This window comes from Anomaloglossus baeobatrachus, chromosome 4, assembly GCF_048569485.1.
Source record: "Anomaloglossus baeobatrachus isolate aAnoBae1 chromosome 4, aAnoBae1.hap1, whole genome shotgun sequence".
NCBI lineage: Eukaryota > Metazoa > Chordata > Amphibia > Anura > Aromobatidae > Anomaloglossus > Anomaloglossus baeobatrachus.
Window position 1 is genome coordinate 571,434,332 of NC_134356.1, and position 15,844 is coordinate 571,450,175.

At 39.5% G+C, this 15,844-nt stretch overlaps 1 protein-coding gene across 1 annotated transcript in view; it reads left to right on the forward strand.

Moving 5' to 3' along the window:
- The first annotated feature begins 2,073 nt into the window (after window positions 1-2,073).
- Window positions 2,074-15,844, forward strand: part of SKOR1 (SKI family transcriptional corepressor 1) — a 52,530-nt gene continuing 38,759 nt past the window's right edge. Inside the window, exons 1-2 of the mRNA XM_075342867.1 lie at window positions 2,074-2,364; window positions 7,886-9,470. Coding sequence (XP_075198982.1) covers window positions 7,896-9,470 — 1,575 coding nt within the window. The 5' untranslated portion in view covers window positions 2,074-2,364; window positions 7,886-7,895. The remainder of the gene's footprint in view (window positions 2,365-7,885; window positions 9,471-15,844) is intronic.

Consider the following 15,844-nt stretch of genomic DNA (forward strand, 5'->3'; position numbering starts at 1 on the left):
AGAGAGAAAGAAAGAAAAAAAAAGAAAGATAAAACATAGGAACAGATTATTATTATTATTATTATTATTATTATTATTAATAAATTATATGGTGGGTGCAAAGGCCTCCAGTTAACCAATATCCAGCAGCAAATAGTTAAAAACAAACACAACAATAAACAAACAAACAGTAGACTTTAATAGCCACCCACATGGGATATTAAAGTCCACTTTTTTTTTGCTTATTTTGGAATTCTTTTTTTTTTTTGCTTTAGATACGCTTATAGATAGATTAATAGCTTCATAGATAGATAGATAGATAGATAGATAGATAGTGGATAGATAGATAGATAGATAGATAGATAGTGGATAGATAGATATAGATAGTGATAGTTCTGTACTCTATCACACTATACTGCCATGTGTTACTGTATCACGCCATCCTGTCATTATATACTGTGCTGGAACATTTTCTGCCCCATTAAAATAAAATAAAGTGATGTTACAAAGCAAGCTTTCCAGACATCTCAGGTCCCTTCTGGAAAGCTTGCTTTGTAACATCACTTTATACCATGCCTGATGAAGGGACCTGAGAAGCTCGAAAGCTTGCTTTGTAACATCACTTTATTTTATTTTAGTTAACCATTAAAAGGTATCACAAGATTATAATTTTGTTTCTCTCACTGAGAACATTCAAGAATTTTTCAACTGGCTAACACGGTACCAAGCCCTTTTCACTTGTAATTTCCTGCCCTGCACATTGCTGTGATTTCCTGGCATGTTCTCCATATCTGCTCTCGGGCCTCCATTCTTCTCTCGGCTCCTGTTCTCGGGGCTGGGGAGCAGCAGCAGTGCTGCCCGAGGCTCTGCTGTGACCGATATTAACTTGTGTTTGATTAGTGTAATTGTTCGCATTTACTCCGGACAGTATGATTAATTACAGTTTAATTAACGTGTCCATTAAGAGCTGTTAATGCCACAGTGTTGTATAAAACGCCTGGGGGGCAACTCTGAGAAACCTCAAGCTGGACAGCCAGTGATGACTAGGGGGGGATCATATATAACACAATGTACAACTGGAAGACAAAAGTAAATATCTGCCAGATATGTATAGAGGATTATACATGACAAGGCTTGGAGAGCTGTGATCATCCCAGGTAGCAAATGTGCATCACATGGATCACAACTGTACACAATAACTAGATTGGATTATATATACTAGAGAGAAAGAGAAATAAGTATACAACTAAATAAATAAGTGAATAGATATACAACGATGATAGATAAATTATGTTATTGATATAGAAATATAGTTACATATAGTAATTAAATAGATACATAAGTAGCAACGTCTGGATGTGCTCAATCTATATATTAAATGCGTTCAGTGTAATAGAATGTATACTTATTGTAAATAGTTACTTTACAGTCATTGTCCTTGTTGTTCCCCATGGAGCACACCTTTGCTCTGGAGTACTCCATGTATCTGGTTATATATGAGGGCAGTTTACCATCTCTTAGACAATTGTATAAATCCAAGAGACAGATTTGGAGCAGTTTGTGGGGATTGTGCAGGCACTACCCTTGTATGATCCGGGACCCTCAGCCATAATATGCAGGGAGTATATTACAGGGGCACTGGGGCTTGATTATTATTTAGTAGTTTTTTTTACAGCCTCAGTAAGCTGCCCCTTGATATAACACCACTTGCCGCAAGAAAAAGACACCGAGAGCCTATAAATGCATTATGGCTGCACTACTGTTACAATGTGCCACCAGGCTCCACTTTCTAGCTGCCACTCTTAAATATGAAACTAATTTCCCTCACTGCTAAACTCTGGGAGAAATCCTGGGAAATGGATCGAATCCTCTTATGTTTATCCAGCAATTAATTAGTAATAATTATCATCTTCATGATTACACTTTTCTCACACATCAGATTTAAAGGGTCCCCCCCCCCTACAACACACAGAGCAGAGAGGAGGTGGTGGGAGGAGGAGGGGAGGGGAAGGATGAGGGTGGTATCTGCTAGTAGTAATAGTAATAAACACTCACAGGTGAAGAGTAATCCCCCCACTTACCTCTGGTATCTTCTACACATCTCACTCTCTGGGAGGAAGGAGCCCACCAGCCAGTGCTGTGCAGCACACAAGGGGTTAAAGGGAACATGTCAGTGCTAAGTGGAGTCGCCTCCCTATTATTGTAGCTGTCACTGGATCACTGGGAGCACTCAGATCAGCCGCATCCTCAGTGATTGTGGACCCCAAGCCCATGGTGCCAGCCTCAGCCTCCATGTCCTGCCACCCTCTGAGCCCATAAGGAGGGTACAGAAGAAGAGCAAGCTCCTAAACTGGAGGAGAGAGCAGCAGCCCACAGCACACGAGGGTAAGTAACACCCAGCCTTGTATGTAATGTATTATCTATCTATTATCTATCTATCCATCTATCTATCTATCTATCTATCTATCCCTCTATCTATCTATCTATCTATCTATCTATCTATCTATCATCTATCTATCTATCTATCTATCTATCTATCTATCCCTCGAATCTATCTATCCATCTATCCCTCTATCTATCTATCTATCCCTCTATCTATCATCTATCTATCTATCTATCTATCTATCTATCTATCTATCTATCTATCTATCTATCTATCTATCTATCTATCCATCTATCTATCTATCTATCTATCTATCTATCTATCTATCTATCTATCCCTCTATCTATCTATCTATCCCTCTATCTATCTATCTATCTATCTATCTATCTTGCATTCAAACGGTTTTATATCATCAATATAGTCAATTATCAGAAATCACTACATCTATTTGGAATGAATAGTGCTTTCACCCCCCATGACACCCCTGGCAGGGTAGACAGAGGACACCCCATTTTTAGCGAGGTCTGCTCCTCGGCTTATTATTCTGTGTAATTACAATGCAATCCCTTCATTAGGTGATCTCTTTAGGATAAGCCGCTTTCCGGGGCTCCTTGTGCAGGACTTGTACAGTAAATAACCTAATCTGCTCCAGGATTATCCAATGTCAAGACTTTACCCAAAGACCAAGAGCTGGATTTGGAAAAGCACAAAAAGGATTATTAGTAGAGAGAGAAAATAAATATGTACAGGGGAATAAGAATTCACACGAAATCCTCCCCGGTATATGGATGACACAATATACACGTCACCTGCTAAAAACTAATATAGAGATAAACACTGGTACGAATAAAAGCAAAGGGTTAAAACTTCAAAGCAGAATAATTAACACACACAAAGACAAAGGGTAAAGTGAATATATATTTAATTACAGATAATCAAGAATATATATGTATTTACATATAATCATATATGGATAATATAAACATAACACAATGCATTTATAGTATAGTAAATACTATTGTGCAATATTTAAATAGATAAAGTAAAAAAAAACTGGAACAGTAAAAAACAAATATGATATAGTGATCGTAAAACCCCTCAAAACAGCTTTATCCGAGGCAAATTGATGACAAAGGTTGGTTAACAACTGAAACGTTGCGCATGGGCTAATAAAGACCACATTGTTTTCCTTTTTGTTACTTTTGTAACGCTGTTTTTTTTTTTTTCTCAGTTAGATAGATAGAATGTTTTGGGACTTCATAGCAGTGGAGAACATTTTGCAGGAATAATTCCCATGTCTTCCTAGTCCTGTGAGGACCCCACACATGGTCCTGGGGCAGCCTGAGCCTGTGGTGTTTGTGGTCCAGGCTCTGCCCTACACTGTAAGCAGGGTATAGATAGGAGAATGAAGGAAGATGATGGTCTGTTTGCTGTGTATCCAGGTCATGTATCTGTACTGACAAGTAGTGAAGAGATCCCAACATTCAGCTCTGAGAAACAGTGGGGCAGGACGGTGTAGCCCTCAGAAGGCTCAGAACTTTATTCTGTGTAGCTAGTCCAGTGTAGCCTGAAAGGTTACCAGCAATCTGTACATAAGTCTGTATCACACCCTGATAAACACACACTAATGTTTTATTTATTTTATATGGATTAAAGCATGGATATTCTATGTTTGGACCTAACTGTGTTAAGGTTTTTTTTATTCTGCCTGAAATTAATATAATATTTATTCAGCTTACAAGTCAAATGAGTGATTGAATCAATAAATACATAAAATAAAAAAAACCCAAACAAACAACAAATTAAATAATTTAGGAATTTGTACATGTTTTAAACATTGTATAAAGTGTATTCCTACTTTGAAAAACCTTAAAATAAAATCCACAGAACTAGTGCACAGACTAATCCACAGACAATACAAACAAGAGAACCGCACACAACTTCACGAGCTTCCATATAGCAGATATTTAATTATTTATACACACATAACATATCGGGTGATACCTACATGAGAATATTATGTACACAGAATATACTTGTGATGCATACATGAAAATATTATATACACAGAACATACCTGGTGATACATACATGAAAATATAATATACTCAGAATATACCTGGTGATACATACATGAAAATATTGTGTGTATCTATCTATATATATATATATATATATATATGTATCTATATATATATATATTTATATATATATATATATATATATATATATATATATATATATATATACACCCAGAATATAACTGGTGCCACATACATGAGAATATTAGAATATTATTTACACAGAATAAACCTGGTGACACATGCTATTTACACAGAATATACCTGGTGATACATACATGAAAATATAATGTACACAGAATATACCTGGTGATATATACATGAAAATATAATATACACAGAATATACCTGGTGATACATACATGAAAGTATATACACAGAATATACTTGGTGAGGCATACATACTTGACAATATTACATACACAAAATATACCTGGTGATACATACATAAGAATATTATATATACCGAATATACTTGGTGAGGGTACATGAGAACAACTGATGAGACATACATGAAGATATATATACACACAATACATGACCTTATTATACACAAAGCAGAAACATTTCTTACACGCAATGACATTATCGTGCACGATGTCTCACACAAACCAACTGCTGTCTATATATTCAGAAAATATATAACCTAACACACAACACTCGGGAATATTAAACCAAACACAGCATAGAAGCTTTAAATTCATACATACTGTAATCTGTAAATTAACGTTATAATATATATATATATATATATATATATATATATATATATATATATATATATATATATATATATATATATATATTTTACAGTATCTGTGACTTTAACAAATAGAAACTTGTTGACACTGGACACCTATCTGCCAATTTCTGCCCTTCACTTTCTCCGCCTTTCAATCAATGTGTAGGGACAGACATGAAAGCTGATCACACAGATGTTTTTAATAATAAGTTTCCTACAAATACACCTTTGCATCAGATATAACGCCCGACATTTTTTCCAACTAATAGGGGGGCAATCAGTGATCATCTGTATTTCTGTAGCTGTCGGGATGTGTTTATGTGTTTAGGCAGAGCACAGCACAGTGTCAGCAGCAGCCGCTCCTCCAGCGCCGGAGGTGGTTCTGCGCTGTCCAGTCCTGCCGTGTGTGCATATTACATGTATATTATATACACCTGCTCCATATTGTGACCCGTGGTGTGCAGATTCCTCTAGGAGTGTCCCGGCCCCCATACATTATGAGGCAGTGATGTCTGCGCTGTCTCCTCCAGTCATTTATTATTGAACACATCCGGACTGTTCTCTGCAGGAAGAGGGGAGAGAAAACTACAAGAAATCCCTACAGTGGATATTGGGGATGGGGCCTGGTCCTACAAGCTTACACTCTAACATCAGAAATGATGACGGCTCAGGCGGTAAAGTAGGAAAGCGGCCATTAAGGAACAGAACAGAGCAGCACAGACTGATTTTTCCCGATAGATAGATTAGATAGATAGATAGATAGATAGATTCTATCATTCCATGTATCTATCTATCTATCTATCTATCTATCTATCTATCTATCTATCTATCTATCTATCATTCCATCTATCTATCTATCTATCTATCTATCATTCCATGTATCTATCTATCTATCTATCTATCTATCATTCCATCTATCTATCTATCTATCTATCTATTTATCTATCTATCTATCATTCCATCTATCTATCTATCTATCTATCTATCATTCCATCTATCTATTATCTATCTATCATTCCATCTATCTATCTATCTATCTATCTATCATTCCATCTATCTATTATCTATCTATCATTCCATCTATCTATCTATCTATCTATCTATCTATCTATCTATCTGTCATTCCATCTATCTATCTATCTATCATTCCATCTATCTATCTATTATCTATCTATCTATCATTCCATCTATCTATCTATCTATCTATCTATCTATCTATCTATCTATCTATCATTCCATCTGTCTATCTATCTAATCTATCTATCTATCTATCAATCCCTCTATCTATCTATCTATCTATCATCTATCTATCTATCTATCTATCTATCCATCCATCCATCTATCTATGTGTCTATCTATATCTATCTTTATGATAAAACAACTGTAAACAATGATAAATGTGGGTATATTGGTAACACAGGAATCATATTTGTATAAACAACTTTTTCGAATACAATATGCGGAAATCTGAAATTCCACTAAAAATGACGTCACGACACTAAATCTCCTGACCTGTTAAATAATGACTGTAATAATACCGGACACGGTGACGGTATAATGATCACCGATCATACAACAACTGATACCAAGAGAACTGAGGAAATGAGACCTCATCAATGGCCCCTACAAGCAACATTAATTGAACTTTTCCTTTTAGATTACAAACACAAATCCCAAACTTACAGAAAATATTTATCATATTTTTTATTTACTCATAATATACATATGTATACTGTGATGTCAGAAGTGATGAATATCCGCGGGATATATATATATATATATATATATATATATATATATTTACTATGAGTTTAGATCCTGTGACATTAGAAAGAGAATTGTCTTCTGTTAAAAATTATATGGCACACTGGATATTCTATAATTCTATCCGTTCTATCCAATTCTATCCATCCAGTTATATCTATATATAGAACTATATATATATATATATATATATATATATACATACATATATATATATTAAATACATAAATATATGTTTTAATAATTATGTGTATAGTACTATACAATATACTTTGAAAGACATACAACTTGATGAATAGATTATCCGGTGCAGCATATCTGTATATATTTATTTACTACAGGTGCTTCTAGTTACTACTGTATATATTTATTACTGATGCTTGGTTATAATTATAATGTGTGCGTGTGTGTGTTTATATATATATATATATATATATATATATATATATATATATATATATATATATATATATATATATGTGCACACAAATATTGTACCTATACATATATACAACAGTTGCTTGGTTGTAATGATACTCTCTCTCTCTATATATATATATATATATATATATATACATATATGTACACACATACACGCATATAATACAGGACTGTGGCCACCTATATGTTATTATGGTATATATATATATATATATATATAAATATATATAAAAATATATGTATATATATATATATATATATATATATATATATATATATATATATATATATATATAAAATGTATCCATAGCTCTCTCTCTCTATATATACACCCACACGCATGATACAAGACTGTGGCCACATGTCTGTATACACACACACACACACACACACACACACACACACACACACACACACACACACACACACACATATATGATACACGAATGTGGCCCCCATGTGCTGACTTGTGACCTGTGCCCGTTTCTCTCCCAGGGGAGCCACCATGGAGGCCGTCAGCGCCCAGAGGGAGCCCGGCTCGTCGCCCAGCACCAAGGCCCCGGGCCCGGACAGCCAGCCCTTCTCGTCCCTGAAGCCCAACCAGGTGGGGGAGACGTCCCTGTACGGCGTGCCCATCGTGTCGCTGGTGATAGACGGCCAGGAGCGCTTGTGCCTGGCGCAGATCTCCAACACTCTGCTGAAGAGCTACAGCTACAACGAGATCCACAACCGGCGGGTGGCGCTGGGCATCACGTGCGTGCAGTGCACCCCGGTGCAGCTGGAGATCCTGCGCCGGGCGGGGGCCATGCCCATCTCGTCCCGCCGCTGCGGAATGATCACTAAGCGGGAGGCCGAGCGCCTGTGTAAGTCGTTCCTGGGGGAGCACCGCCCGCCCAAGCTGCCCGAGAACTTCGCCTTCGATGTGGTGCACGAGTGCGCCTGGGGCTGCCGGGGCAGCTTCATCCCCGCCCGGTACAACAGCTCGCGGGCCAAGTGCATCAAGTGCGGCTACTGCGGCCTCTACTTCTCCCCCAACAAGTTCATCTTCCACTCGCACCGCGCCCCGGACTCTAAGTACACGCAGCCCGACGCCGCCAACTTCAACAGCTGGAGGCGGCACCTGCGGCTCAGCGACCCCACCGCCTCCGACGACCTGGCGCACTCCTGGGAGGACGTCAAGGCCATGTTCAACGGCGGCACCCGCAAGAGAGCCTTCCCCTCCCCGGCCTCCAGCAGCAGCAGCTCCCGCCAGCACCTGGAGCTCCCGCCGCCGCCGCCGCCCCCGGCCAAGAGCCTGCGGGGGGACGAGGAGCAGGCGGCCCGCAGCTTCCCGCTCATCCCCGTGCCCAGCAAGAGCTTCTCCGGTGTGCTGCACAAGATGACGCCGCCGCTCTTCCCTCCGCCGCCCTATGGCTTCCCGGCCTTCGGTCTATGCGCCAAGAAGGATGACGGCGGCCTGGGGGACAAGGGGGCGCTGCCCGGCGTCTTCTGGCCGGCCGCCCCGGCCTCCAAGGACTCCGTATACCCACCTTTCCCGGTTTTCTGGCCGGCAGCCGGAGCGCTTCCAGTCCCCTCTTACCCCGCTTTGACCCAGCAGGCTGCGGCGGCAAAGACCGCGGGGGAGGCGGAAGAGCCGGAGAGCAGCGGGGAAGCCCAGGAGGAGCAGTCCGCCAACCGGGAGGAAGAGCGCTCCGGGGATGAAGGGAGGCCCGGGGAGCCGCTCACGCCCAGAAAGCTCCGCTACATCTCCGCCTTCAGGCCGGTGGTGAAGGCTGCGGAGAGCCTGGCCAAACTGTACGGGAGCAGAGAGGTGTACGGGCCCAGCCGGCCGCCGGGATACAGCTCCCCCGACCTGCTGAGCGACACGTCCAGCTACCGCTCCGCCTCCCCCGGCCCCGACACCGCGGATGAGCCCGAAGTAGACGTGGAGTCCAGCCGCTTCCCCGAGGAGGACAGAGGAGCCAGCGGAGGGCCGGGGCCGGGCTCCAGCGCCTCCTCCCCGGCATCAGCCCGGGACACGGACGACAGGAGGGAGCACAGCCCCAGGGAGGACAGTCCGAGGAGCAGCGGCGGGTACGAGGTGAGGAGGGGCCAGACGGTGTATATGCACATAGACCGCATGGTATATAGACCACTGGTGTAAGATATATTAGACCACAGGTATAAGATATACATATAGTCCACGGGTGTAAGATATACATAGACCACAGGTATAAGATATACATATAGTCCACGGGTGTAAGATATACATAGACCATGGGTGTAAGATATACATAGACCACAGGTATAAGATATACATATAGTCCACGGGTGTAAGATATATATATATATATATATATATATAAAAAAATATATATATATATATATAGTCCACAAGTGCAAGATATACATAGACCATGGGTGTAAGATATACATAGACCACAGGTATAAGATATACATATAGTCCACGGGTGTAAGAGATATATATATATATATATATATATATATATATATAAAAATATATATATATATATATATATAGTCCACAAGTGCAAGATATACATAGACCATGGGTATAAGATATACATATAGACCATGGGTGTAAGATATACATATAGACCACGGGTGTAAGATATACATATAGACCACGGGTGTAAGATATACATATAGACCACGGGTATAAGATATACATATAGATCACAGGTATAAGATATATATATAGACCACGGGTGTGAGATATACATATAGACCACGGGTGTAAGATATACATATAGACCACGGGTGTAAGATATACATATAGACCACGGGTATAAGATATACATATAGACCACGGGTATAAGATATACATATAGATCACAGGTATAAGATATATATATAGACCACGGGTGTGAGATATACATATAGACCACAGGTATAAGATATATATATAGACCACGGGTGTGAGATATACATATAGACCACAGGTATAAGATAAACGTAGACCACAGGTATAAGTTATACATATAGTCCACGGGTGTAAGATATATATATATATATATATATATATAGTCCACAAGTGCAAGATATACCTAGACCATGGGTGTAAGATATACATAGACCACAGGTATAAGATATACATATAGACCACGGGTGTAAGATATACATATAGACCACGGGTGTAAGATATACATATAGACCACGGGTGTAAGATATACATATAGACCACGGGTTTAAGATATACATATAGACCACGGATGTAAGATATACATATAGACCACGGGTTTAAGATATACATATAGACCACAGGTGTAAGACAAACATAGACCACAGGTATAAGATATACATATAGTCCACGGGTGTAAGATATATATAGTCCACAGGTGCAAGATATACATAGAACATGGGTGTAAGATATACATAGAACATGGGTGTAAGATATACATAGACCATGGGTGTAAGATATACATACCGTATTCTATGGGTTTAGGATATACATATAGACCACGGGTGTAAGATATATATAGACCACGGGTGTAAGATATACATATAGTCCACAGGTGCAAGATATACATAGACCATGGGTGTAAGATATACATAGACCATGGGTGTAAGATATACATAGATGTAAGATATACATAGACTATGGGTGTAAGATATACATAGACCAGAGTATAAGATATACATAGACCACAGGTGTAAGATATACATAGACCACGGGTGTAAGATATACATAGTCCAGGGTATAAGATATACATAGACCACGGGTGTAAGATATACATAGACCATGGGTGTGACATAATCATGTAGAGAACATGCTGTAGAATATACTTATAGATAGAGCACATAAAGCATACATATAAAAGATACGTGTAGTTCACAGACACACAGAGTACAACCACTGAGGATATAGATGTGGAACAGACATTTAGGTTAGTAATAAATATAATTTCACTGATAATATGTGTACACATAACGTACATAGATCCCACATACACACACAGTGAGAACATGTGTAATGTAGTATAAGTATAAATATATATATATATATATATATATATATATATATATCCCGCACACCGTGCACACAAGTTATCCATGTACCATGCACTTATAAATGCATAATATATATGTGAAGGAAAAACAAGTGATCTAGCTCAACTGGGGCAAAGTCCGGCATGCATATATATGTACAGCACATAGATCACATACACAGTATTCATATACAACACATGGTGTACATGTACCATACACACATGATATACATGTACCATACACATAGCATACACACATGATGTACATATACCATACACATAGCATACACACATCCAATACACATGATATACATGTACAGCACACATACCATACACACATGATATACATGTACAGCACAAATACCATACACACATGATATATATGTACCATACACATACCATACACACATGATATACATGTACCATACACATAGCATACACACATGATGTACAGCACACATAGCATGCACACACATAGCATACACACATGATATACATGTAAAGCACACATACCATACACACATGATGTACATGTACAGCACACATACTATGCACACATGATGTACATGTACAGCACACATACCATACACACATGATGTACATGTACAGCACACATAGCATGCACACACATAGCATACACACATGATATACATGTAAAGCACACATACCATACACACATGATGTACATGTACAGCACACATATCATACACACATGATGTACATGTACAGCACACATACTATGCACACATGATGTACATGTACAGCACACATACCATACACACATGACATACATGTACAGCACACACCATACACACATGATGTACATGTACATCACACATAGCATACACACATGATGTACATGTACAGCACACATAGCCTACACACATGATGTACATGTACAGCACACACCATACACACATGATGTACATGTACAGCACACATAGCATACACACATGATGTACATGTACAGCACACATAGCATACACACATGATGTATAGCACACATAGCAGGCACACACGTAGTACATGTACCACACACATACCATACACACATGATATACATGTACCACACACATACCATACACACATGATGTACAGCACACATACCATACACATATGATATACATGTACAGCACACATACCATACACACATGATATACATGTACAGCACACATACCATACACACATTATATACATGTACAGCACACATAGCATACACACATGATGTACATGTACAGCACACATAGCATACACACATGATGTATAGCACACATAGCAGGCACACACGTAGTACATGTACCACACACATACCATACACACATGATATACATGTACCACACACATAGCATACACACATGATGTACAGCACACATAGCATACACACATGATATACATGTACAGCACACATAGCATACACACATGATATACATGTACAGCACACATAACATACACACATGATATACATGTACAGCACACATACCATACACACATGATATACATGTACAGCACACATACCATACACACATGATATACATGTACCACACACATAGCTTACACACATGATATACATGTACCACACACATAGCATACACACATGATGTACCACACACATACCATACACATATGATATACATGTACAGCACACATAGCATACACACATGATATACATGCACAGCACACATAGCATACACACATGATATACATGTACCACACACATAGCATACACACATGATGTACCACACACATAGCATACACACATGATGTACAGCACACATACCATACACACATGATGTACAGCACACATACCATACACACATACTATGAATGTACACCACACTATTTGTGCTCTTGTGCTCCAGGACAGTCTGACACAATTATTCATGACAATGAACTGATAAATTCCATTATTATCTGTTATAGAGTGACAGCAGCGGTAAATAGGGCACAGGTTGCATCGGCCGTGCACGGCTCCCATGGATGTATCATGTATAGATTGTGCTGTGTATTCTGCGCTCACCAGTGTTATATAAGGGGCAGCTATAGTCTGATGATTTGTTGAGTTCACAGCCATCATTCCTTACACATTGGCTGAGCACACGTATATCTCAGTAGTTAGGGGAATAAGTCGTCATTCTACACCCCTGATTGCAGATATTGGGGCATGTTTGCTCCACCATGAAAAGAACAATTATGATCAACATTGATTCTATACGTATGCCGGCTATATGGCTATTACATGATTGTCTAGCTGATCCTTCAAGAAGTGATGGAATTGGTCCCCAGTCCTTATGGCATAGGGGCTCAGTGCTGTAGTCTTAATTTAGGGTCCCCACAAATGAAGACAATTCTGGCCTGAATGTCTCAGCTTTAGTACTCCGCACCACAAAATCTTAACTTTAACCTATAAGGACCTGGTGCGAAAAAATTTACTGAGTTCCTATGTGATTTATAGTGCTATTCTCTGAGGTGGCAGAAGGGTTGTTGGGCATCTTAAGATTTCTGGGCCTGGATTCCATTCCATCCCCTGCCAACCATACTGCCGTGCTATGGATGACTTTGCACTGGTTTCTGTACTATGGCAGACAAATGGCCGTCTATACATTTAGTCTCTGCCTAGTGTCTCAAGCAGTGGGAACTGAATCTCCTGAGTACATTGGTGTTGTCAGATATGCTGTATGTACTGGATTGACATACTGGTACTGGGATGCTAATGGTCAGCATGTCCATAGTGGTTGCTATACACCATGAACCAAATTATTATGCAAACGATATTTTTCTCTGATTTTCCTAAATGGTCGGTGCAAATGACAGTCAGTCTAATAAAAGTCATCACTCGTTAGAGTATACATCGAATATTATTGAAGAAACCTCCCAATGATAACAGGATAATTTTCAAAATAAAAAACCCCTCAAAATGCACTGTTCCAAATTATTAGGCACAGTAGTTTCTAAACATTTTATATGTTTTAAAGAACTGAAAATGCTCATTTGTGTAATTTGCCTCATTAGGTCACATTCACTGAAATTAAAAGCAATTTAAATCCAAAACATCCTTACAGGCTAAGTTACATGTTAACATAGGAACCCTTCTTTGATATCATCTTCACAATTTTTGAAACAATTGAACTTGTGAGTTTTTGGAGAGTCTCTGCTTGACTTCTTTGCATGATGTCAAAATAGCCTACCAGAGCTGCTGTTTTGATGTAAACTGCATCCCACCCTCATAGATCTTTTGCTTGATGATACTCCAAAGGCTCTCTATAGGGTTGAGGTCAGGGGAAGATGGTGGCCACACCATAAGTTTATCTCCTCTTATGCCCATAGCAGCCAATGACACAGAGGTATTCTTTGCAGCATGAGATTGTGCATTGTCAGGCATGAAGATGATTTTGCTCCTGTAGGCACGTTCTGCTTTTTGTACCATGGAAGAATGTTGTCAGTCAGAAACTCTTTACTTTGCAGAGGTAATTTTCACACCTTCAGGAACCCTAAAGGGGCCTACCAGATGTCTCCCCATGATTCCGGCCCCAAACATGACTCCTCCACCTCCTTGCTGACGTCACAGCCTTGATAGGACATGGTGGCCATCCACCAGCCATCCAGTACTCCATCCATCTGGACCATCCAGGGTTGCTCGTCACTCATCAGTAAACAAGACTGTTTGAAAATTAGTCTTCCTGTATGTCTGGTCCCACTGCAACTGTTTCTGCTTGTGAGCACTGGTTAGGGGTGGCCGAATAGTAGGTTTATGCACCACAGCAAGCCTTTGAAGCAGCATCCTACACCTTGAAGTTCGAGGGACTCCAGAGGCACCAGCAGCTTCAAATATCTGTTTGCTGGTTTGTAATGGCTTTTTAGCAGCTGCTCTCTTAATCCGATGAACTTGCCTGGCAGAAACCTTCCTCATTCTGCCTTCATCAGCACCAACACATATGTGCTGTGAATCAGCCACAAATCTCTTCACAGTACGATGATCACGCTTAAGTTTTCGTGAAAAATCTAATGTTTTCATCCCTTGTCCAAGGCATTGCACTATTTGATGCTTTTCGGCAGCAGAGAGATCCTTTTTCTTCCCATGTTACTTCAAAACTGTGGCCTGCTTAATATTGTGGAACATCCGGTTTTCCTTTTATTGGGATCACCTGGCAAACTAATTATCACAGGTATCTGAGATTGATTTCAGTGATCCAAAGAACCCTGAGACACAATACCATCAATGAGTTTCATTGAAAAATAAATAATCAATCGCTATGACACTTAAATCCAATTTGCATAATAACTTGGAACATGGTGTAGATATCTAACAGTGCTAGTCCTGGATACAGGTCTTGGTGTTTACATCGGTGATGGTTATTTTATACAAATGGAAATCCGAATAAACAATTTGAGACTTGGCATAAGAGAGTCAGACAATAGTGTAGTGTCTAATAACCAACAATATAGGAGAATTAGACCGTAAACATTG